General features: G+C 44.8%; 2 protein-coding genes across 8 annotated transcripts; both read right to left on the reverse strand.

The window, feature by feature from the left end:
* Nucleotides 1–577: 577 nt before the first annotated feature.
* Nucleotides 578–13,623, reverse strand: LOC139416351 (IMP (inosine 5'-monophosphate) dehydrogenase 2). Of its 6 annotated transcripts, none has more exons than XM_071164877.1 (16): nucleotides 13,159–13,598; nucleotides 11,713–11,761; nucleotides 11,481–11,589; nucleotides 11,308–11,409; nucleotides 10,653–10,727; nucleotides 9,951–10,157; nucleotides 9,724–9,811; nucleotides 9,400–9,599; nucleotides 8,849–8,939; nucleotides 8,492–8,587; nucleotides 7,756–7,827; nucleotides 4,212–4,355; nucleotides 1,881–2,025; nucleotides 1,409–1,552; nucleotides 1,194–1,277; nucleotides 578–902 (listed from the first exon to the last, which is right to left on the reverse strand). In XM_071164877.1, exons 4-16 carry the CDS (start codon nucleotides 11,374–11,376, stop codon nucleotides 881–883), a joined length of 1,437 nt encoding a protein of 478 aa, XP_071020978.1. In that variant the 5' UTR covers nucleotides 11,377–11,409; nucleotides 11,481–11,589; nucleotides 11,713–11,761; nucleotides 13,159–13,598; the 3' UTR covers nucleotides 578–880. The 6 variants fall into 6 exon arrangements, with proteins under 6 accessions (XP_071020978.1, XP_071020973.1, XP_071020975.1 ...); XM_071164872.1 differs by having other exon boundaries at nucleotides 11,308–11,432; nucleotides 13,159–13,583; XM_071164874.1 differs by lacking the exon at nucleotides 11,481–11,589 and having other exon boundaries at nucleotides 13,159–13,620.
* A 1,291-nt stretch (nucleotides 13,624–14,914) lies between these two features.
* On the reverse strand, nucleotides 14,915–23,271 carry LOC139416352 (ariadne homolog 2 (Drosophila)). 2 transcript variants are annotated; one of them, XM_071164879.1, is made up of 15 exons: nucleotides 23,135–23,271; nucleotides 21,669–22,089; nucleotides 21,222–21,289; nucleotides 21,038–21,110; nucleotides 20,703–20,844; nucleotides 20,289–20,410; nucleotides 19,273–19,382; nucleotides 19,012–19,129; nucleotides 18,840–18,890; nucleotides 18,661–18,682; nucleotides 18,343–18,494; nucleotides 17,708–17,851; nucleotides 17,389–17,457; nucleotides 15,970–16,086; nucleotides 14,915–15,752 (listed from the first exon to the last, which is right to left on the reverse strand). In XM_071164879.1, the coding sequence occupies exons 2-15, from the start codon at nucleotides 21,906–21,908 to the stop codon at nucleotides 15,681–15,683; spliced, it is 1,500 nt and encodes a 499-aa protein (XP_071020980.1). In that variant the 5' UTR covers nucleotides 21,909–22,089; nucleotides 23,135–23,271; the 3' UTR covers nucleotides 14,915–15,680. The 2 variants fall into 2 exon arrangements, with proteins under 2 accessions (XP_071020980.1, XP_071020981.1); XM_071164880.1 differs by having other exon boundaries at nucleotides 15,270–15,752; nucleotides 23,085–23,209.
* Nucleotides 23,272–23,283: the final 12 nt, after the last annotated feature.

A 23,283-nucleotide genomic window follows, 5' to 3' on the forward strand; every position in this document is an offset into this window, starting at 1 on the left:
AATGAAATACAACACTATTTATTTACACTACATATTCGATTGTATCTGTATGCCCAAAAAAATGGTCTCAAGGTAATATTTCTTTCATTAAATGAAGAGGTTTTCCATCCCCAACTCTCCCCTTACTCCATACAACTTAGATGGCATTTCCCATTAGACCTGAGTTCAAAGACATTTCAAAGTAATTATTTGGATATGTTTTTCTTTGCAAATACATGTAGTTGATATTGGAATGTTTAAATACACTTGGAAGTTATTGGTGTGTATTTGAAAATACTCAAATATACACAGAAGTGCATTTTTAAATACAAATATTGAAATACTCCTATGCATTTGAACCCAGGTCTGTTTGGTTCTAGGAGTACTTGAAATAATGTATTTGGAAAATAGTTTCAAATAGTAGGATATTTATAGAACATTATGAAAATTGAAGTATTTCACTTCTGCCATATTTGAAAATACTAAAGACAGAGAATTTTTATTTTTAAATGAGAAATACCCATATATTTCAAACCAGCTCTGTATCTCTACACATGATACGATGACCATTCAAATTACCACAACAACAAAACAAACGTGTGGAAAAAAAACATTTTTATTTGACTTATTCACCTTTATTCACGTCAGTAGGACATGGAAGGCGTCTGATACACCAAAACACTCCATCACAATACTGACGGATAGACAAGACAGACATGCTCTGCTCTCCCTCAGCATAGACAGGGAACAACAGAAGGGGAAGACTGATGGTTTAGGCATAATTGACATTTGTGTTAGTGTGTGTGGGGGGGGGGGGGGGGTTGTCAAGTAGTTGTGTGTGCTTTCATGTGCGTACGCTTGAGGAACACAAGTCTGCAGCCCACTACTGTTGTTCTCGTCTTTAGAACAGGCACTTTTCATAACTGCAAGACAGGGAGGGGGAAAAAAGAGCCGGTTTAACAGATTAATGATCTGGTAACGAATTACCAACACGTTGAATCATGCCGAGATCGGAAAGACCTGTTAACAGGTTGAAGTGAGATTTGTTTGGAAAGGGGAACCATTTTAAATCTAGGAGCTTGCAGGTGGTATGTGAAACTGAGATGTTAAGAAAATCCCCTCGCCAAGCAAAGAATATATTGCAATGTTAGCCTCCGTGACATCAGCACAGTAGGCTAGTCAACACCGCCTAGCTAGATCACAGCGGTAAGTACCTGTGCAGGCTGTGGACTCCTCCCTCCACCTGGGCCGAAGTCGACCTCCTCTCAAACTTCAGATCCCCAGAATACATCATGGCTCTGCACGGGGAAGACAAATAGTGTTACGCGGAGCCCCCGAGCTCACACACACACACACGTGCCGGTATCAAAGTAGGTGCACTTTGACAAAACATTCAGACGTGTGTGTGTGTGTGTGTGTGTGTGCGTACCTGAGCTGGGTGAGGCTCTTGGATCCGATGTCTTGACAGGAGTGTTGGATCCCAGCCAGCAGGTAGGGAATAAACTTATGGATAGAGCCCTTGTCCTGGACCGTCCCCGACACACCCTGGGCCACCTTGATCTTGTCACACTCACTGCAGAAAGACGGAGGAGGAAACAGGTAGAGAGAGAGAGAGAGAGAGGACGGGTCAGCTATATGTCATTTGTCTTTTGAGTGACTGCCTGCTGCCTGTTGCAAAGCCAGTTGCCCCTGAGTCGTAGTAATTGATTAGTGCACACCGTGGCGAAACATGTTGCAAAGGGAAGCAACAAGCGCTTCTTATTTCTTATTGGACAAGTTCAGGTAGTGCCTCCCTGTTTGTCTGTTTTATTTCGTTTGGTGCCTAATGAATACAATTCCAGGGATAATAAAGATTTGTTTTACCGTATTAATAGTGCATTAGTATAACTAGGACTCAGTACCTGAAGTATCTGGTCTGGGAGCCCAGGTTCTTGTCCATGGCATCCAGTGAGCCCATGCCTCGGTATTTCTTCAGCCTAATGCCGTCAGAGAAGAAGTATTCACCTGGAGCCTCGCTGGTGGCAGCCAGGAGAGAGCCCATCATCACTGGAGAGACACAAGGGGAGGAGAGATGAGAGAATGTACCTTTCATGCTTTGAGAGGGATTTGTGTGTGTTAGTACATTATTATATCAGTCTCTAAATGTGAGCCTGTAAGTACTAAAAGTAATGGCTAATGCTATGTGTCACGGCTAATGCTATGTGTCATGGATAATGCTATCTGTAATGGCTAATGCTACGTGTAACGGCTAAGGAGATACAGTGCCTTGCGAAAGTATTCGACCCCCTTGAACTTTGCGACCTTTTGCCACATTTCAGGCTTCAAACATAAAGATATAAAACTGTATTTTTTTGTGAAGAATCAACAACAAGTGGGACACAATCATGAAGTGGAACGACATTTATTGGATATTTCAAACTTTTTTAACAAATCAAAAACTGAAAAATTGGGCGTGCAAAATTATTCAGCCCCTTTACTTTCAGTGCAGCAAACTCTCTCCAGAAGTTCAGTGAGGATCTCTGAATGATCCAATGTTGACCTAAATGACTAATGATGATAAATACAATCCACCTGTGTGTAATCAAGTCTCCGTATAAATGCACCTGCACTGTGATAGTCTCAGAGGTCCGTTAAAAGCGCAGAGAGCATCATGAAGAACAAGGAACACACCAGGCAGGTCCGAGATACTGTTGTGAAGAAGTTTAAAGCCGGATTTGGATACAAAAAGATTTCCCAAGCTTTAAACATCCCAAGGAGCACTGTGCAAGCGATAATATTGAAATGGAAGGAGTATCAGACCACTGCAAATCTACCAAGACCTGGCCGTCCCTCTAAACTTTCAGCTCATACAAGGAGAAGACTGATCAGAGATGCAGCCAAGAGGCTGATCACTCTGGATGAACTGCAGAGATCTACAGCTGAGGTGGGAGACTCTGTCCATAGGACAACAATCAGTCGTATATTGCACAAATCTGGCCTTTATGGAAGAGTGGCAAGAAGAAAGCCATTTCTTAAAGATATCCATAAAAAGTGTTGTTTAAAGTTTGCCACAAGCCACCTGGGAGACACACCAAACATGTGGAAGAAGGTGCTCTGGTCAGATGAAACTAAAATTGAACTTTTTGGCAACAATGCAAAACGTTATGTTTGGCGTAAAAGCAACACAGCTCATCACCCTGAACACACCATACCCACTGTCAAACATGGTGGTGGCAGCATCATGGTTTGGGCCTGCTTTTCTTCAGCAGGGACAGGGAAGATGGTTAAAATTGATGGGAAGATGGATGGAGCCAAATACAGGACCATTCTGGAAGAAAACCTGATGGAGTCTGCAAAAGACCTGAGACTGGGACGTAGATTTGTCTTCCAACAAGACAATGATCCAAAACATAAAGCAAAATCTACAATGGAATGGTTCAAAAATAAACATATCCAGGTGTTAGAATGGCCAAGTCAAAGTCCAGACCTGAATCCAATCGAGAATCTGTGGAAAGAACTGAAAACTGCTGTTCAAATGCTCTCCATCCAACCTCACTGAGCTCGAGCTGTTTTGCAAGGAGGAATGGGAAAAAATGTCAGTCTCTCGATGTGCAAAACTGATAGAGACATACCCCAAGCGACTTACAGCTGTAATCGCAGCAAAAGGTGGCGCTACAAAGTATTAACTTAAGGGGGCTGAATAATTTTGCACGCCCAATTTTTCAGTTTTTGATTTGTTAAAAAAGTTTGAAATATCCAATAAATGTCGTTCCACTTCATGATTGTGTCCCACTTGTTGTTGATTCTTCACAAAAAAATACAGTTTTATATCTTTATGTTTGAAGCCTGAAATGTGGCAAAAGGTCGCAAAGTTCAAGGGGGCCGAATACTTTCGCAAGGCACTGTACCTAGTCAGTTATACAACTGAATGCATTCAACTGAAATGTGTCTTCCGCATTTAACCCAACCCCTCTGAATCGGAGAGGTGCGGGGGGCTGCCGCCTTGCTCAGGGGCAGAACGACAGATTTTTACCTTGTTAGCTCGGGGATTCGATCCAGCAACCCTTCGGTTACTGGCTCAATGCTCTAAACACTAGGCTATCTGCCGTAATGGCTAATGCTTTGTGTAATGGCTAATGCTATGTGTAATGGCTAATGCTTTGTGTAATGGCTAATGCTTTGTGTAATGGCTAATGCTATGTGTAATGGCTAATGCTATGTGTATGGGTATCTGATTTGAGCCTGAGACACACCTGTAGATGCCCCAAGTGCCAGGGCTTTGGCGATGTGCCCCACGGTCTGGATGCCCCCATCGGCGATGACTGGCACCCCGAATCGACGGGCGTACTCAGACACCTTGTACACGGCGGTGGCCTGGGGACGCCCACACGCCAACACTGAGACAAGGGAAGGAGGACAGGCATGAACAAAGAACACACACACGTAGTGACAATGTTCATGCCTGCTTGAGGCCTACTTTGTGTCACTTGGTTCAATGGAGGCTGACAGGTCATGGTGGGGCATATCCCTGCATATGTAGCCCCCCCTGCCCCAAGAGACAGACTAGGCATCCTCACACAGCAGACAGTCTGTCCTCACCTGACATTTTAGGTTGTCATTTCCTGGTTTATCAAGGAAAAATCACCATATCAGTATTTCTTGAATATGAATTCATATTTTCATTGATTTGCTGTATATTAAACATGGTTTTGGCTCGCTTGAGTGGATCATCTCATAATTAATTGGATTTCATCGTCTGTGCTTCCCTGATAAATGTAATCATTATGAAACTGATTACACAGCAAGCTGATGGGACAGGAAAGACCTTTTGGCATTTAGTAAGATAGGACTTCCCATTCACAAAGCATGATTCAACAAGTAGTCGACCAAACACACACACAATATTAGGCTACATTAGACAAATGTGATGTTTATTAAGGAAAATAACATTCAGAAAATGAAAAGAAAAACAACTGAAACCGAGGAAGCCTTAGAAAGGGTTTTAGTTATGTTTTGAATTCAGGAAGCACAAGCATCTCTTCAGGAAGCATCTCTGCAGAAGGTCCTCTGATTGAGTGTAGTCTGGTGTGAAGGTGAACGGAAAGGCACTGGAGCGACGAACCGCCCTTGCTCTCTCTGCCTGGCCGGTTCCCTTCTCTCCACTGGGATTCTCTGCCTCTAAAACTATTACAGGGGCTGAGTCACTGGCTTACTGGTGCTCTTCCATGCCGTCCTTAGGAGGGGTGCATCAGTTGAGTGCGTTAAGTCACTGACGTGATCTTCCTCGGGTTCGTGCCGTGGGGGAGAACTCTGTGGGCTATACTCGGCCTTGTCTCAGGGTAGTAAGTTGGTGGTTGAAGATATCTCTCGAGTGGTGTGGGGGCTGTGCTTTGGCAAAGTGGGTGGGGTTATATCCTGGCTGGTTGGCCCTGTCCGGGGGTATCGTCGGATGGGGCCACAGTGTCTCCCGACCCCTCCTGTCTCAGCCTCTAGTAATTATGCTGCAATAGTTTGTGTGTCGGGGGGCTAAGGTCAGTCTGTTATATCTGTAGTATTTCTCCTGTCTTATCCAGTGTCCTGTGTGAATTTAAGTATGCTCCCTCTAACTCTTTCTTCTTTCGGAGGACCTGAGCCCTAGGACCATGCCTCAAGACTATCTGGCCTGATGACTCCTTGCTGTCCCCAGTCCACCTGGTCATGCTGCTGCTTCAGTTTCAACTGTTCTGTCTGCGGCTATGGAGAGTGAGAGACGAGGGTTCCGTCTCTCACTCTCCGTCTCTCACTCTCCGTCTCTCACTCTGAATGATCGGCTATGAAAAGCCAACTGACATTTACTCCTGAGGTGCTGACCTGTTGCACCCTTTACAACCACTGTGATTATTATTATCTGACCCTGCTGGTCATCTACGAACGTTTGAACATCTTGGCCATGTTCAGTTATAACCTCCACCCGGCACAGCCAGAAGAGGACTGTCCACCCCTCAGGTTCCTCTCTAGGTTTTTTCCTAGGTTCCTGCCTTTCTAGGGAGTTTTTCCTAGCCACCGTGCTTCTACATCTGCATTGCTTGCTGTTTGGGGTTTTAGGCTGGGTTTCTGTACAGCTTTGTGACATCGGCTGATGTAAAAAGGGCTTTATAAATACATTTGATTGATTGATTATTTTTGCAGGGTTTTTTCCCTCAACACTAAATATGAGAATTAGCAGATAATTATTTTATTTTTTTACATTTAACCTTTAACTAGGCAAGACAGTTAAGAACTCATTCTTATTTACAATGACGGCCTACTCCGGCCAAACCCTAATGACGCTGGGCCAATTATGCGCCGCCCTATGGGACTCCCAATCACGGCCGGATGTGATACAGCCGGGACTCGAACCAGGTACTATAGCCTCTAGCACTGATATGCAGTACCTTAGACCGCTGCGCCACTCGGGGAGCCCAAGTTTCAATGAATCCTGTTACCAGCCGTCAGTTCGGCCGAGAATGTTTTGATGAACTCTTACTCTGAAATGAGTTAATTACTATGCCTGAAGCCAACATCAAAGGAGGAAGTTGAGAAAGTGGAAAACATTATTTTAGCTTCGCGCTCACCTTTTTTTTTTTGGGTGTGTGATTGATATGCATATTCATGAGCTAACTGGGACTGGAATGAAATTGAGGAAATAATTCCCATAAACACTGAATACGAATTGATTCAATTGCAAAGCAGCACTACCAGAAAGCATTTGAAGAAGTGCATCTTCATCCCCTCTCAAAGGAACAATCTTATTATGAACAAACAGATAGTAAATCCTAAATTACAGGTTGGGTTTACAGTATAAGTTACAGTATTAAGTCAATGACTGTTACATGTGAATGGGGTGTAAGAAACAATGACATACTGTACGTAGATTCCTTCACGAGCTACAACAACCGGTCTAATCTGGAGCCAAGTGCTCTTTCCCCACTCCTATATGAAAACATGACCACATGTTGATGTCCAGCTGACAGGGAAACTGTGGTTAAATCCAATCCATGGAGACACACACACACACACAGGTTAATGATTCTCAACGGAGAAAGACCTTTAACGGGAAATTGACAGGTGCAGAATGCTGAAACTGTAGAAACTGAACCTGTGATTGAACCTGTGGTAATTGGTATCGCTAAAGACATTGAAATCTGTTCCGGTTCAAGCTTGTTTCAGAGGGAAGGCGAACGGCCTAAATGACCGACACCGTGTCGTCTGAGACTGTCAATCACACTACTAAAATACACATCATCATATACACCCACCTTCTACCCCCAAAACCGTAAGACAACTAAACAGTTAGTTAAATAGTTCCCCGGACCATCTACATTGACCCTTTTTGCAGTAGCTGTGACTACTCAAATATGCTGCCGCTACTGTTTATTAAAATCACTCACTTTATTCCTAGTTACACCGTATGTGCATATCTACCTCTATTACCTCGTACCCCTGCACATTAACCCAGTACTAGTACCCTGTGTTATTGTTACTCATTGTATATCTATTATTACGTGCTAAACTTTAAAATCATTTCTCTATTTTCTTTCTCTCTGCGTTGTTGGGAAGGGCCCGCAAGTAAGCCTTTCACTGTTAGTCTACACCCGTTGTTTTTTCAAACCATTAGTCAAGGACAAAAGGACAAGCATCCAAAACCCCCAAGGCCAGCTTAGCTACTTCTTCTACTGATGCAGAGCCATTAACCAACCAATGCAGACAGGCTGTGAAGGGGGGTAGGCGGGCAGAGTGTGGTAGTGGAGCAGGGGGGGCCTGGTGGGAGGGACTTACTGCAGTATCCCGTTACAGTAGTTGGGGTTTTGGGGCTGTGGAGATTTATACCAGGAGCAACACTGAGAGGCGCTAGAGAGACAGACATCACAGGCAGTGTGAAACCAAGAGAGCAGAGGTCCACACAACGAAACATGAAATGGAGGTGGTGGGCAAGAGAGGGGAACAAAAAGAGAGACAGACGGATACCGAGACAAGGAGGTGATCAAGGAAGAGATAGATCGAAAATAATACAAACCAAAAACAGATCATGAAAGATAGAACAGAGAGAGAGAGAGAGGGGAGGATGAGGTGAAAGAGAAACAGAAAATAGAGGGTAAGACTGACAATTGATGGGGGAGTTGCGCGTGATTTATAAAAGACGTGCCCTCTTGAGAAAGTCCATTGTTTTTTGTCTGTTTTCAGAGTTTTGATCTGAAGCGGTTTGGCTGAAGTTTGAGGATGTTCCACACTCCAGTCCTTCAGCAGGTGGTCTTAATGGCCTGTATTAGAATGCAGCATGGCAGCACAAATTGATTCAGCCAAACTCTTCAGCATTCTCTACAGCCAGTGAGGGAGAAGAAAAGAACCTAGAACGAACCCTGTTATGGATGGGACCCTTTGTACAGAATCCTACAGTTGGCGAAAGGGCGATTTCCGTTGTTAGCGGAAAGGTGGCCAGATTGGAGGCTCCCGATTGGGTTACAGCTGCTGCGTGTGAGCGGGAGCTAGGCAGTCTGCCATTGTTCGGACTCACCTTCCTGTGTGATGCAGATGGAGCCACTGCCCATACCCACTCGCAGGCCGTCCACCCCGGCGTCGATCAGGTTCTTGGCCTGGGCTGCAGTTACCACTGAGACAGACAGGGGGAGACAGAGATCAACAATGTCACAGGCAGGTGCAGTGCAATCATGAAATGAGGGCAATTCTGAGAACACAGCATTTCTTGCTCGCTCTTTCTGTGTGTGTGTGATTATATATATATATATATATATATATATATATATATATATATATATATATATATATATATATATATATATATATATATATGTGTGTGTGTGTGTGTGTGTGTGTGTGTGTGTGTGTGTGTGTGTGTGTATGTAACACTCACCATTGCCTCCAATGACCTGAAGCTGTGGGTATTTCTCTTTGATGTACTTAATCATGTTGATTTGGAAGATCGAGTTCCCTTGAGAGGAGTCCTGAATGAACGAGAGCAACATTAAAGGGGCAATCTGTGATTTCTACAGCGATCTTTAGACTTAATTAATTATATGTACACACACATATTGATTCTTGAATAATATAACTTATTCAACTATCGTACCCCATACACATCACTGGTCGTACTTAATGATCGCACTCCGTTGTTTGTAAACATTGTAATTGTAAACAAACACGGTATAGCCACAAAACAAGGTTAAAACTATAATTTGGATATCATGTATGGTCAGTCCTTGTATCCATAGCTCCGTCTTGAGAAAGGTTACATTTCTCCAACGCCACCCCTCCGCTTTTTACCAAAATAGAGGCAGGGTTGTCCGCTCTGTTATTGTTTGAACCGCAGATTGCACCTTTAAAAGAACAGACTGAAGAAAAAGATGGAGAAAGTATCCATGAAGAGAATAACAAGTAGATGGGGTAGAAGAACCAGGAACCCACTAGTACGACCACATCTACGCCGCTCTGCACCAGCAGGTCCAGTCTGTATTTGTCGTCGTTGTGCGTGCCGATGGCTGCCCCACACAGCAGCTGTTTGCGTGAGTCTTTAGAGGCCAGGGGGAAGTCCCTGTTCTTCTTCAGGTCTGTCCTGGCGATGATGGACACCAAGCAGCCCTCCTTGTTCACTATGGGCAGCTTACCTACACAGAGACATGGCATTCAGAACACACGGGGCCATGTTGACGTAGGCTATATGACAAGTCTCGTTCATTTTTCCCCCTTCTTTTTAACGGTGAATCTTCTCCCCGGGTCCCGCCTCCTCACCTTTCTTACTCCTCTGCAGGATCTCATTGGCCTCTTTCAGTGTCACTCCAGCTGGAGCTACGACAAGGTCCTCAAGCTTCGTCATCACCTGTAGTGGTGAAGGAAGGAGAAAACAAAAGACGATTAGCATGTACCTTCGGACGCGTGTCACGAGAGTGGCAGGGAAGTCTACTGAACACAATTATACAGATGTAAAAACACTGTGATACGCGTTGAGCCACACCCACCTCGTTGAGTGGCAGGATGTGCTCCTCCTCCTTCAGGAAGTCAATGTCCCGAGAGGAGATGATGCCAACGAGGTGCCCGCCCATGTGGCCGCTGTCTGTGATGGGGATGCCGCAGAAGCCGTGGCGTGCCTTGGCCTGGAACACGTCAGCCACACGGTCTGTAGGACTCATCACCACCGGGTCAGTGATGAAACCCTGCTCGTACCGCTGGGAGAGAGAGGGCAGGAAAGGCGAGAAGGGGGGGGTGAGGGATGGGGGGAGCGGAGGGCAGAGAGTGGAATGGGGTCGAGAGAAAGGAATGGGGTAGCAGGAGGAAGAATATAAGTGGGGGAGGGGAAAGAGGGACATGGAGAGAGAGAGAGAGGGAGAGAGAGAGAGAGAGAAGGGGTATCTATTAGGCTCTGCAAATCTACAGGGTATTTAAAAAGCACACCAGAGGGCATGAGGGACGGATGAAAAATGAAATAGGAGGAGAGAGAAAATGATTGCTTCCTGTTCTAGCGGGAACACGACAGTGAAACAGCTCCAACTAGGTTGGCAGGACGACCAAACCAAAGGACAGCAGGCAATAACATGAGTAGCAGAGACACACACACACGGACACACAAAAAATACACATGTAACAAAAGAAGAGAAATATGAAGGGAGATGAAGAGAGAGAGCGAGAGAGAGAGAGAGAGAACATGTAGTAGGGGTCATCACCTTGACCTTGCGGACCTCGTTGGCCTGGAACTCTGGAGTGCAGTTGTGGTGGATGAAGCCTATTCCCCCCGTGAGCTGTAAGATGATTAGAAGAACATGTTAACTTGCCAGTTTGTGTGTGAGAGAGAGAGAGAGAGAGAGAGAACGCGTGTCCTCAGACATGAACTCTAGCTGAAGTTGCCTGTAAGGATTTATGCAGAACAACTAGTTTCAAGTGAATTCTTGGCATTTGTTTTGCAGTGAAGACTATGTGATGTTTCCACTGCAATGTTTGCCTCTGGGGGGAGGGGGGCTTTAAAATAGTAACCTAAGATGGTTGTTTTGTAAGTGACACATAATTGCAGCTGTTGTAGTCACTTCAACATACCCTGTTTCTGCTATTAGCTGTTTTATAGGGGGGGGGGGGGGGGGGGGGGGGGGGGTTTGTTGCTTGTGATCTCATGTCATCATGTGATCGGTCTGACAGCAAATATGTTTTTTTGTATTTTTTGTTTTTTTGCTTCCTTGGAAACTGTGCCAACAACTGCGAAGAAGATCGTTGACGTCAAAGTTGGCCGAACACTGCTGTTCACTTCGTGTTATGCCGAGTCGACTTTTAACTAAAACCTTCCATTATGTCACCATGCTAAAGTGTGTATGTTCACAGCAGACTTACTGCCATGGCGATGGCCAGCCCCGACTCGGTGACGGTGTCCATGGGGGAGGATACAAAAGGCGTTTTCATGGTGATCTGCTTCGTCAGGGCTGAAGTCAAATCCTGCAGAGGACACAAACCAGTTACTACAAGTAACTACTTGTAACGAACACCTGTCGTAGTAACAAACACACCTTTCACGGCGCTCGGTTGCCAATCAAGACTACAATGGGAAGGTCTTCCTTGTAATCTTAAATGGAATCTTCGGTCGTATTCACTCGGCAACAAACGGAAGAAAACTGACTGAAAAAAGGGATGACCTGAACTTATCCAATAAGAAACATTGCAAAATGTTTTGCTATGGTGTGCACTAATGAATATGACACCAGGTCACGGAGGGTCAGAAGCCCTAAGGGTTCCACTCACCACCTGTTCCGATGTGAAGTCAATGTACCCTGGGAGAATCAGGAAGTCACTGAGAGAGAGAGAGAGAGAGAGGAGAGAGAAGAGAGAGAGAAAAGAGAAGAGAGAGGAGAGGAAAAGAGAGAGAAAGAGAGAGCATGGACAGGCTTCACATGCTGCATACAATCTAACAATGATTCTCACAGATATGCAATTTCACACATTTGTGTCTCAGAATGTACAGTGGGGTGTTACAATATCACACGTGGGTCTGCCAAATGTGAATTTCCTTCTTCAGCTGGTTAATAAAGTAATATTCTATCCAATCGTTTTTTAAATCAAATTCTACGATATCTTTCGACAGCACTTGAGTGGGACTGCAAAAGTTCATCGTTTGATCATCTGAGCAAATTGGGCTATCCGGAACTTGACGTGGGACTAACTGATATGATGCACGTGACGAGCAGGCAAACCAGTGTCCTGTGTTGCTACACGTTAGCGCTGACTTGTCAACACATTCCTGAAGGTCCCGAGAAGTGACGCAAATATGACGAAGTCACTTTGGATAAAATAATCTGCCAAATGGCGCAAATATTATTACAAACATATGTTTCCAAGCCACACCGTCTGTCTGGTACTAACGGGTTGAGATTTCGAAACATGCTGTTGCACAAGCACCTTCACTTTGAAGTATACCAGTACTATGTAGGCCCATGTTTCTAGGAGACTACTTTGCCTATATTAAGCATGGAATGCGCAGAATGAGATGCGATGGTATCTTCACTGAAGAGTAGACAAGAGATGAGGCACTGTGACAAATAGACTTATACTTCTGCCTAACAATTACCTACTGTTCATGCCAACACAATCATATTCTATAATATCTTGCTTGACATGGAGGTGGTGCCTTCAGGGTGTCATAATTAGCTACATTGTCACACGAGGAATGTCATGCCTGGTATTCCTAACTCAACTGCTGGGAAAACTAGTCTACCGACTGCAAACTTGAGTTATTGTCGTGTGTGTTTAATATGTATGTTTAATAACAGACACTGAAAGTAGGCTTATTATTCATGAACAGACCCTCTGGGTGATAGAGGGACGTTCAAATCACAGGCATGCATAGCTGAATTATAGCCAGGCCTATTCCAGAACCTCAAATATCCATTTACTTATTTCAGGTACTATTTTTGCTCGATTTGAGTCAGTCCCAAAAATAAAACTGTTATTTGGAAGCCTGAGTTGAGCCGGGAAACCTGAGTCGGTAGACCCACGGCCATGTAGAAAGAATTGCATGTAATGCAATGACTCAAAGCCCCTGCTTGCACAAATAATAGTGTCGCGAATGTGTCAACGACGAAATATACGGCTCTGGTTACTAGCTAGCTACAAAGGTTATCCAGGTTAATTCAAGAGAATTGCGATGGATTTCAACAAGCAGCCATGTGACTGCCAAACGTCAATAATTACTTGTAGGTAAGGCCGTCCCCGCAGTTGAAGAGTTGCTGCCCGCTGAGTCCATCATCGGGCACGTAACCAGTCTGTCCACTGATCAGGTAGTCCGCCATTATACAATTTATGTATCTACGTTAGTGTTTTATTAGTCACGTTGGTGCTAAACAGACAACGGCCCAAGAGACCGATAACTTTCTTCGTTTCTTCGCTTCACTCCTAACGTCAGTTTACGACCGGCGATCTGTCAGTCAGCTGCGGCGTGGTGCGACCGTGCGCTCTGTCTCTTGTCAAGAAAATCCTTTCCTGGGTATAAAAATGACATGTAATGCATTCACGACTGTAGAACATTGACCGAAATGCCCTCTAATCTTCGGCCTTCAACGTTATTATCAAGCTCCTGTCCTGTCTGGAGATACCTCTGGTCGCACACGTTTTCGTCTGACAACCTTTTTCTTCTTTGGGGTTTTATGGCGGTGTGATACCAATATTTGGTGCATTACCGCCATCTACCGCGCTGGAGTGGGATGGACACTATGGAGTTCTAGATTCTGCGCTCTGGTTCAAGGGTTTTCAAACTTGAGCCCCTGGGTTAGGACCCCCTATAATGTGTGTTTATTTTCGTGAGCCAATTAAGTTCCTGAGAGCTGCATGGAGCTTGCAGTTTTAAAGCACAATTCCTGCTATTCTACACATTTTGCCATAGCTCATACCTTGTTCATATTTGAGGAAGGTCAGCTCTACCCTTTTGGGCCGTAAGTAAGTTGGTCAGGTCCGACCAGTTTTGATGTTTGTAGGTTTTACAGTGAAGAACGTGATCTGTGGTTTATGTGGCTGGCCAGTTAGGATATGAACCTGTGTCGTGTTATCCTATTTTATGAGAGTGGTTGAGGCTGTTGTGGCCTATTTGTTTCTGATCGTCTTGAAAGTCCTTTGTGGTTATTGCGGATTGAAACCAGCAGGTGGGTGGAGTGACAGCCTTTATTTTAACAGTAAGTTGACGGAGAACTCATTTTCAGCAATGACCTGGAGAAAATTTACAGGGGAGATTAATGACCCAGCAGGAAGATGGGGATGATTGAGGCCATGATGGTTTGAAGGCCAGAATGGGAATTTAGCCAGGACACCAGAGTTAATACCCAAACTCTTAGGATAAGTGGCATGCGATCTTTGGTGACCAGTCAGGACACCCAGTTAACATTCCATCAGAAAGACAGCACCCCACACAGGGCAATGTCCCAAAGCACTGCCGTGGGATGTTTTTTTATTTAACCAGAGGAAAGAGTGCCTCCTACTGGATCTCCAACATCACTTCCAGCAGCTTCTGGTCTCCCATCCAGGGACCAACTGTTTAGCTTCCAAGGTAAACCAGCAGTGGCATGCAAGGTGAAATGCTGCTGGCATAAGTCACGCGTCATTTCCGGGACAGGTACTAACTCTCCCATACGCTGGAAAAAAACTTGGTGTTGATTTCTGTCATCCCCTATTTAAGTATTTGGACCGCCCACTAGTAAAGTGGCACACATAAAAGGAGACAGCATTACAGCAGTTATTAATATAGCTGGCACACCATGCGGCCTATATTTGGGCCTAGCAGGCTGACCTGAATAAGCAACGACTACACTGCAGCTCTTATTTAGAGGCTGTGTCAAAAATAATGCATTGTGGAGGCCTGTTTGTGTTCTAACGGTCAGAGGTTGTCACAACATTAACACATCTGAAGTGTTCAGTATGGCTGCATTTAGACAGGCAACCCCATTCAGTTTTATATATATTTTTTTTACTAAATGGTCTTTGGCCAATAAGCTCAGATGTGGTGAAAACTACAATTAGAGTTGGGGGGGGGGGGGTACCAGAATTGGGCTGCCTGTCTAACAAAGTCTGACCTGTATTTGAGTAGCATGAAAGTCCTAAAGTTAAGTGTGTATACTGATTGAGCATGAAGGTGAACTGATAAAAGATCTGACTGGAAGATCTGGGTCAACCCATTGACAACCACATAGCTGGTGAACCTAGCATGGGTGCCAGTTCCTTTCTGCGCTCATGGGCATTGTCGTTCATGTGTGATAATGAACACAAAAGAAAACTACATCCGATTTAAAAACTCAGTAACTATTTTTGTACAACCGTTGAAAATGACAGCATTTCTTTAATGTTTTTTTTTGTTTGTTTTTTTTACGAACTATCAATTTACAGAAAAAGGTGAACAATGTGAGAAGAAAAAAGAACAGGTAGAGGGATGGTGTGGGAGAATTAAGGTTTCTTTTTTTTGGTGGAGTGTTAAAGCATGTTTGTGTTCACGGTGTGTGTGTGTGTGTGTGTGCGCATGCCCTCTCATTTCATGTTTAGTGTGTTTGAAGGTGGCGTTCTTGACATCTAAATGGGAGGGATACAGCCACACCATTCTGGGACCCTGTAGCAGACACAAAGAGCGCTTAACAAGGGAGGGATGAGTGTGCGGAGCCGTAGACAAAGGGATGGAAAGTGAAGGAAGCGAAGGAGTCAGGGAGCTGCTGGTGCTTCGCAGTAGTCTGGAGACTTCAGGTGTCGTGGAAATCCTTCAGCAGCGTGCGTCTCCTCTGCTCAGCAATGTGCATCTGATTCTCCAGATCCTGAAAGAGAGCGAGTGGAATAATTTCAATTGTTCAGTGTCTAAAACTAACAGTGCCTAGGGACGTACATATTTCAGGGGTCCTTTCTGATTTCCCAAGGCGTGCCATTAACCGGCAACTCCCGTGCTCCCGGCCAATGGAAGTCTTAATCTGGAAACTTTAAATATCCATATACACACACACACACTTTCATTCACATCTTCCCCCTGTTCCTTACCCCTCTGTCATTAGCACTCAGCTCCCCCTCGCTCCCACTCTCGTAGCTGTCTGCTCGCTCCACCTTCCAGGACAGGTTCTCAATCTCCGCTTCCAGCTGGGCTTGCTGGTATTCAAACTGAATAGGACAAAATGCATTCATTAGGCTACTTGTTCATTATAGACAGCATGTTTATTATTTTATATTTTCTAAAAGTTCAATTAGCAACTTGCAGCACCCTCCCCGTAAATGAATCTCAATTTGATTCAATGGCATCTTTGCAGACTGCAAACATCACTGAGTGAATTATTCTATAACCCCCTTGCAAATGTTATTAGCAGAATGTGCTTTGCAAAAAAAATCTGTCAATTACAACATGCATCAGTTTGTTGTCAGTAGCTTATGCCTGCCCATGCCATAACCCCACTGCCATCATGGGGCACTTTTCACAACGTCGACATCAGCAAACCGCTCACCCACACGACACCACACGTTGTCTGCGGTTGCGAGGCCGGTTGGACGTACTGCCAAATTCTCTAAAATGACGTTGCTTATGGTAGAGAAATTACCATTAAATTCTCTGGCAACAGCTCTGGTGGGCATTCCTGCAGTCAGCATGCAAATTGTACACTTCTCAAAGTATCTGCATGTTTTAGAGTGGCCTTTTGTTCCCAGCACAAAGTGCACCTGTGTAATGCCATTGAATCAGCTTCTTGATATGCCACACCGGTCAGGTGGATGATTTTTTGGCAAAGGAGAAATGCTCACTAACAAGGATTCAAACAAATGTGCACAAAATGAGAAATAAGCTTTGTGCGAATGGACAATTTCTTGGATCTTTTATTTCAGCTCATAAAACACTTTACATGTTGAGTTTATATTTTTGTTCAATGTATATTAATGGAATGCAGTAGTGTAAAGTACTTAAAAAAAATTATTCTTAAGTATTTATATTTTGGATAACTTTTACATCACTGAACAAAATTGACTTTTTATTCTATATATAGTCCCCTACACCCAAAAGCACTCGTTACATTTTGAATGCTTAGCAGGACAGGAAAACGGTCCAATTGACACACTTAAAGAGAACATACCTGGTCATCCCTACTGCCTCTGATCTGGCAGACTCACTAAACACACATGCTTCAATTGTAAATGTTTGAGTGTTGGTGTGACCCTGGCTTTCCTTAATACAAGGAATTTGAAAATATGTTTCACTTTTGATACATTGTAGCAATTACATTTACTTTAGATTCTTAAGTATATTTAAAACCAAAATAGTGTTAAAATTTTACCGAAGTAGTATTTTGTCCTGGGTGGCTTTCACCAGTCATTTTCTATTCAGGTATCTTTACTCTTACTCAAGACAGTTGGGTCCTTTCCCCCCCCCCCCCCCCACCGCTGACAGAATGTGGTAGCTTATACTAGACAGACACTCACCAGTTTTTTACGTGGACCAGACTCCATGTAGTAGGCGTAGGGGTAAGTATACTGCAGAGTGTAGCGACACTGTGGGACAGGCAGATTAGAGATCAGCACGACTTGCCACTGGTTCAAGGAGCAGTGTAGTGCAGTAGGTCAAATAAGTAACCTAATAACCCTTTCACACCATTATGCCGAGCGGAACCAAACTGCGCCGGATCAGATTTACACACTTGGTTTGGCACCTCTCAGGTAACAATAAAGTTGTGTGAAAAGCCCATGAAAACATGCGTGTTTTAATGTGTGCGTTTGGTCCTTTTGCGTGGGAACGTAGTACCTTGGCCAGGAGCTTAGCAGCGTTCTGCATGTACTGCCAGTCTATCCAGGTGCCCAGGTTGTTCATCACCCGCTCTTGGATCTTCTCCTGGATCCGCTGGTACGTCTGAGCCTCCAGCTGGAGACTCTTATTGTGGTTCTCCCACTGAACACAAAACACACAGTCAGGACTGGAGAAAGAGTCAGAACAGACACATTCAAGAAACACACTTCTGGGTGATTCTGACAAAGATGTTTGTTCATTTGACATGATGTCTTTGCTTCTATAACACTCAAGAGTTGAACATGAGCGGTATTTGACACACATGAGACAGTTGCCATAATCTAAAAGTACCAGAGATGACATGCAGACTACTTCTGTGGACGTTTGCTTGACATGTGTACTTTCCTATAAAGTGCACCGTATGTATTAATCTAATGATGGTCCATTTTTAATGTATGGCTCTGGTTGACATCACGTGCTGAAAGCGGTGTAATGCTACGAGGTAGACAAGCCACCTGATTGACACTGTTACTCTGGCAACGCATAGGTGTTTGATGTAGTTCATGTCACAGCTGAAAGGTTCACCGAATTCCATACAAAACTCAGTGTGCACTGAGTGTGCTCAGTGTGTTAGTGTTTCGTATTCATCTCACCCTCTCAAAGTAGAAAAGGTATTTCTTGAGGGCCTCTCTGGCCTGTGCCTGCTGGCTCTGGTTGACGATGTCTGGGTTCTCCTTATAGCGACTGCACTCATAGTACTCACTGCCATGGGTCTTCCAGTCCCCCAGACACATCCAGCAGAAGTCTACACACATACAGATGACATTAACGGAAAAAACAAGGCGAGCTCAATGTCAAATGGGTTGCATACGGCTTGAGCCCGTTAAAAATCAGAACGTTGGGGGGTAAATTGATGGGTAAAAAGGCTCATTTGGTGTTGAGCTGTAAGAAGCAGTGTAACAGATACACACCGTGTTTGCACTTGGAGCATTGCTGAAACAGAGGGGAAACAATGTCAAACACTTAAAAGAAACTGAAGTAAAAGTAGACTTTCGTAGAAAAGCTCCAGAGATTTAAAGAAAACTAATGCGAACGACAATGTGCTGATCGCCGGCACAACCCAGATGATGCAGATTCCATTACCACTCACCATGTGATTGCAGCCTCCATTCTTCTCAATGCAGATATTGCACTTGGGACACTGGGGGGGAATAAAGGGGGGGGGGAAGTCATTCGACATTACAGACAAAAGCAAAAGAGAACGTTGGAAAAACCACACCTAATTTCATTGTGTGTGCGCGCGAGTGTGTGGCCCGTCTCACATCTTTAGTGTGCGCACTGATGTAGTTGGCCGTTTCGGAATCGTCTGCACATTTGGTCAGCCACCTTCGAACAGTCGGGCAGTCTGTGGGGGCGTGGTACATGGCCCTGCATTTGAAACTGAGACAGTAGAGATAAATAGTTATAAGGGCATCCGCAGGGAGTCAAATGACATGACCATTGGTTTCTGACATGATACACATGACTCTCAAGTTGTGTATTGATCTGGGTGTAAGAGTTGTATGTGCTGGCGTCGGTCTTACCAGAAGACCTCATTGCAGTGGATGCACTGTACTCTGCGGGCCCGTGGCTCCTGCACTTGGATGACGATGGGGCAGTCTGCCCCTGGACACAGCTGCAACTGGAAGTGGCTCTGGAGAGAGAGAGGAGGCTTGTTCAGTCCAGTCTATCAACATGTCTGTGGACCATTCAAATGCGACAAGTGTCCTTGGTCAGAACTAAACTTAATTTATACTCAGTCCGACTCAGAAGACCGCTGATGCGCCTGTCGGTTTCCTTGTCGCAGAGACTTTTAAAAAGGCTCACCTTTCAGCTTCTAGAAGTTCTACATTTCTCAAAGAATGCACTGCTTTAATTGTCACATTTACAAATGTAAACAGGCTATTTTTAACACCACATTGCCTTGTAAATAATGATTTTGTAACACGTTCACTTTAATGAACAAAAGTCAGCTACAGTCAAAATGTTAACAAGCTAGCAAACCAAAATACCACTTGGTAGCTCATTTTGGTTGCCTGGCTTGCTGGACTAACATCCTTAAATTATTTTAACAGATGGGTTGATTGATATTAAAATAGAGCAGGTATGCTATTTGGACCATCCAGGCTGCTGATGTCACGCAAACACTTTTTGCGTTTATATAATTTCTCATGACGTTACTGCAGACATATAACTGTCTACAGATGCTGTTAGACCCAAGACACCGGGCCTTACCGACAGCTACAGAGACCTTCAATAGCTAGGCAGGTCCTGACAAATATCCACACTGTCTGAAAGACGGACATTAAGAGGCCGATCGTTTCATTTTATTAACAGTATGCTGGCAGTGCAATTTCACCGTTTGCTGTTCAAGAACAAAAGCTGCAGGGAGAAACAGAAAGGCAAAGAGGGACAGAGAGACCAATAGAAAGAGGGACAGAGAGACCGAGGGACAGACCAATAGAAAGAGGGACAGACCAATAGAAAGAGGGACAGAGACCGAGGGAAGCGCCGACAAGCAGCCAGACAGACCACCAGAAGGACAGGCTGAGACTCGTACCTCCACATAGTCCCTGAAGAGGTAGCGTCTATATTTGTCCTTCAGCTCCTCACCAGACAGCAGCGAGAGCACAAAGTCTTCTGGCATTTGGAGGGAACAGTCCTGAGCCATACAGGAGATGCCTGCACACAGAAAGATCAGCCATTTTAAATATTTTAAGCATACACCCTGAGCATAAAAAAAACATCTGGAGAAACATGGATTTCAAAGAACAATTTTTTTATACGAGACAAATTTTAAAATGCAAACAGCCAAGGTACAGACAACAGAATATGATTGCAAGTAAAGGCTATCAAATAATTGTCACCGGGGTTCATCTTCAAAGCCTCTCATGTCACTATTCTCAAAGGAAAAACAAGCTGCTGACTTCTGAACACACCGACAGGTCGCATCAGCCCTAGCAGCACTGCTTACCCACTCCCATCCCATCTTTGACAAGTACAGTGCAATGCTGCTCCCAGCATCCTTTGCAGAAGGAGTGCTGACAGGGCAGCGCGAGCAGGGTGTCCCTCCGAACCAGCTGCAGACACACCCCACACTGGAGGGACTGAGGCGTCTGAGGACCGAAAGAAAACATCACACACACGATAGTCAAATGGTGGCCCAATGGCCAAATCTGGCCAGTGACAGTTCAGACCACCTACACAACTAGAACATAGAGTCCCTGTACCTATCCAGACAGAACCTTGAACTTAACCCAAATACATTACAAACAAACTCCATAGAAAGAGAGCACTCTTAGTACTTACAGGAACTGATCTGCAGGTGCTGCTGGGCTGGACCTGGGCGTCAGACAGCAACTGAGATGAACTTGACTTGTATCTAAAAAAGGCAAAACCAGGGAACCAGAAATCATATTCAAACCCGTTTATCAGAATATTTGCATAGTGTATGAAAATATGAGTGAGTAGGACTGAACTCGTGTGCGTTTACCTGTCCAGTATTTGTGACACTTGCCAGTGAAAGTGCACAAGGACCAGTTTGGCTACAGCAGGTAAAACCTGTCCAGAGAGAGGACAGAGAGAAGCATGGTTATGAACACAACTGTTCTCAGGAAACAGCAGCAGACCCTTCAAGTACTTTCATTGATTACTTCTTTAAACTGATAACTACGGAGACTGGTAAGATAGGCACCTCATAACTAGATATCATATGACCGTGCCACAGATATGGTATGATATTTCGGTTCACCATTCAATTTAGGTTAACACACAGCCGACCCCCCCCCCCCCCATGAGAAAATGCGTGGCCCCTAACCTAACTCAGATATTTTCACACCCGTACTAGTTACAGTTAAGATTGAGGGTATGTAATTGACCCTAGATGTGGTTAATGGTAACAATCTACCTCAATTACCCCTAAAACTAGCCCAACACAAACCTTCAGGATGGCGGCGATACTGTTGACCTCGTCGCAGAGCACCTTCTGACTCTCCCTGTAGTCGAGGCAGGTGAACTCGTACTCCTCTGGGTCGAACGAGTCAGACCCCTGCTGCTCCATGTCGCCGGCCACGCCTTCATAGTAGTCGGCTATGTCCCCCTGGTCGTCGTCGTCCCCCCCGTCATCATCCTCAGAGTTGACCCCGAGGTCATCCTCATTGATGTTCATGTCCACAGACATTCGCCGGCAGAGACGCCCTCACTCCCTGGGACTGGCTCTCTGGCCGTCAGAACCACCTGGGGAACTACAGAGCCCAGAGAAAAAGGCTCCACAAACTAGCCCAACACCGCTCAGCAGCAGCGGAAGAAGCAGAAGAAGTTACACTCCCCGTCTTTCATGAGGAACTGCCGAGATGGATGCTCTGAAAGGAGACAAAGAACTTGAGGATAAGCATGAGGGGGGAAATAAAATGGTTCAGAAAAAAATAAACTTGACAACGGTTGAGTCTGAGGATATTTATATGGACAAGGCTTCAGAAAGATCGGGAAACCACAGATAGCTCCCATTACCCCTGGGACTTTCCTTTCTGCTAGCTGTACATTAGACAAACAATATGATAACACGTGTGGGATACAAAGCACGCGAAGCGGCTTAATGCAGCGGTTTAAAGGATTACATGACGATGTTTTCCCCTACTGACAAGGCGGTAGGACAGTAGGCACAGGAGCAGCCGCGTGACATACCATCTAGTCCTAATAAGAAAAACGTGAATATTCAGCCACCTATAGTGACTTCTTGCATTCCCCCTAAAAAATATATCTCCATGTAGTGGGCGGCGTGGCGATTGTCTGCTCCTGTCCTACGGTTTGTGATGGACTTTGTGGCATGAACATAAAGCCATGGATCACCGCAGTAGGCAGCCAGGAGTTTGATATGTGACTTGCAACATTGACCTGGCCCCCAGGTCAGTGCTAGACGCTTGTTTGCATTCCCTACATGCTATAAATAGGCACTTATGCATACACGATATCATAGACGTAGTTAGGTGTGTACAGTGTAATACATCAAATGAGGTGGGTTCTGGCCGAATACACAAACATGACTGGCTCGTAGCTGGGTTTGCCTAGCCAATTTCCCAGCGCTAACGTTTGGCGAGCTAACGTTAGTTAACATACAATAAAGTAGAGGTTACCACAATAGCCGTTTTCCAAATAATTATTTTAATAATCAATAAAATACGCTATCCTAGACATAGGCAACGTAGATCAACAGCGGTGCCATTGTTCCAACCCGGAATTCACCAGAACTGATACATAACGAGTCGCTGATCCCCCTAGCCGCCGCATCTCTCACACGCTAACCCGGGGATTGGCATGTAAACAAGGCCGTCTGTGGCTCGTTAACAAACTAACTTACCTTATCGTTGGCATAACGCTTCCACACCAAGTACTGAAGTCTTTACTTACCTTCCAGGCCGAGTTGGGTCGCCTTGCAAATGAAGCCAAAAGTGGATTTAAGTACCAGGACCAATTCTGAAAAACTCGCCAGCTAAGTGGAAGACAGAAAGTAAATTAATATTCAAAAATTGCGTCACTTCCGTGTCTCCATCGATGAC

The sequence above is a fragment of the Oncorhynchus clarkii genome, chromosome 9, assembly GCF_045791955.1.
Source record: "Oncorhynchus clarkii lewisi isolate Uvic-CL-2024 chromosome 9, UVic_Ocla_1.0, whole genome shotgun sequence".
Lineage (NCBI taxonomy): Eukaryota > Metazoa > Chordata > Actinopteri > Salmoniformes > Salmonidae > Oncorhynchus > Oncorhynchus clarkii.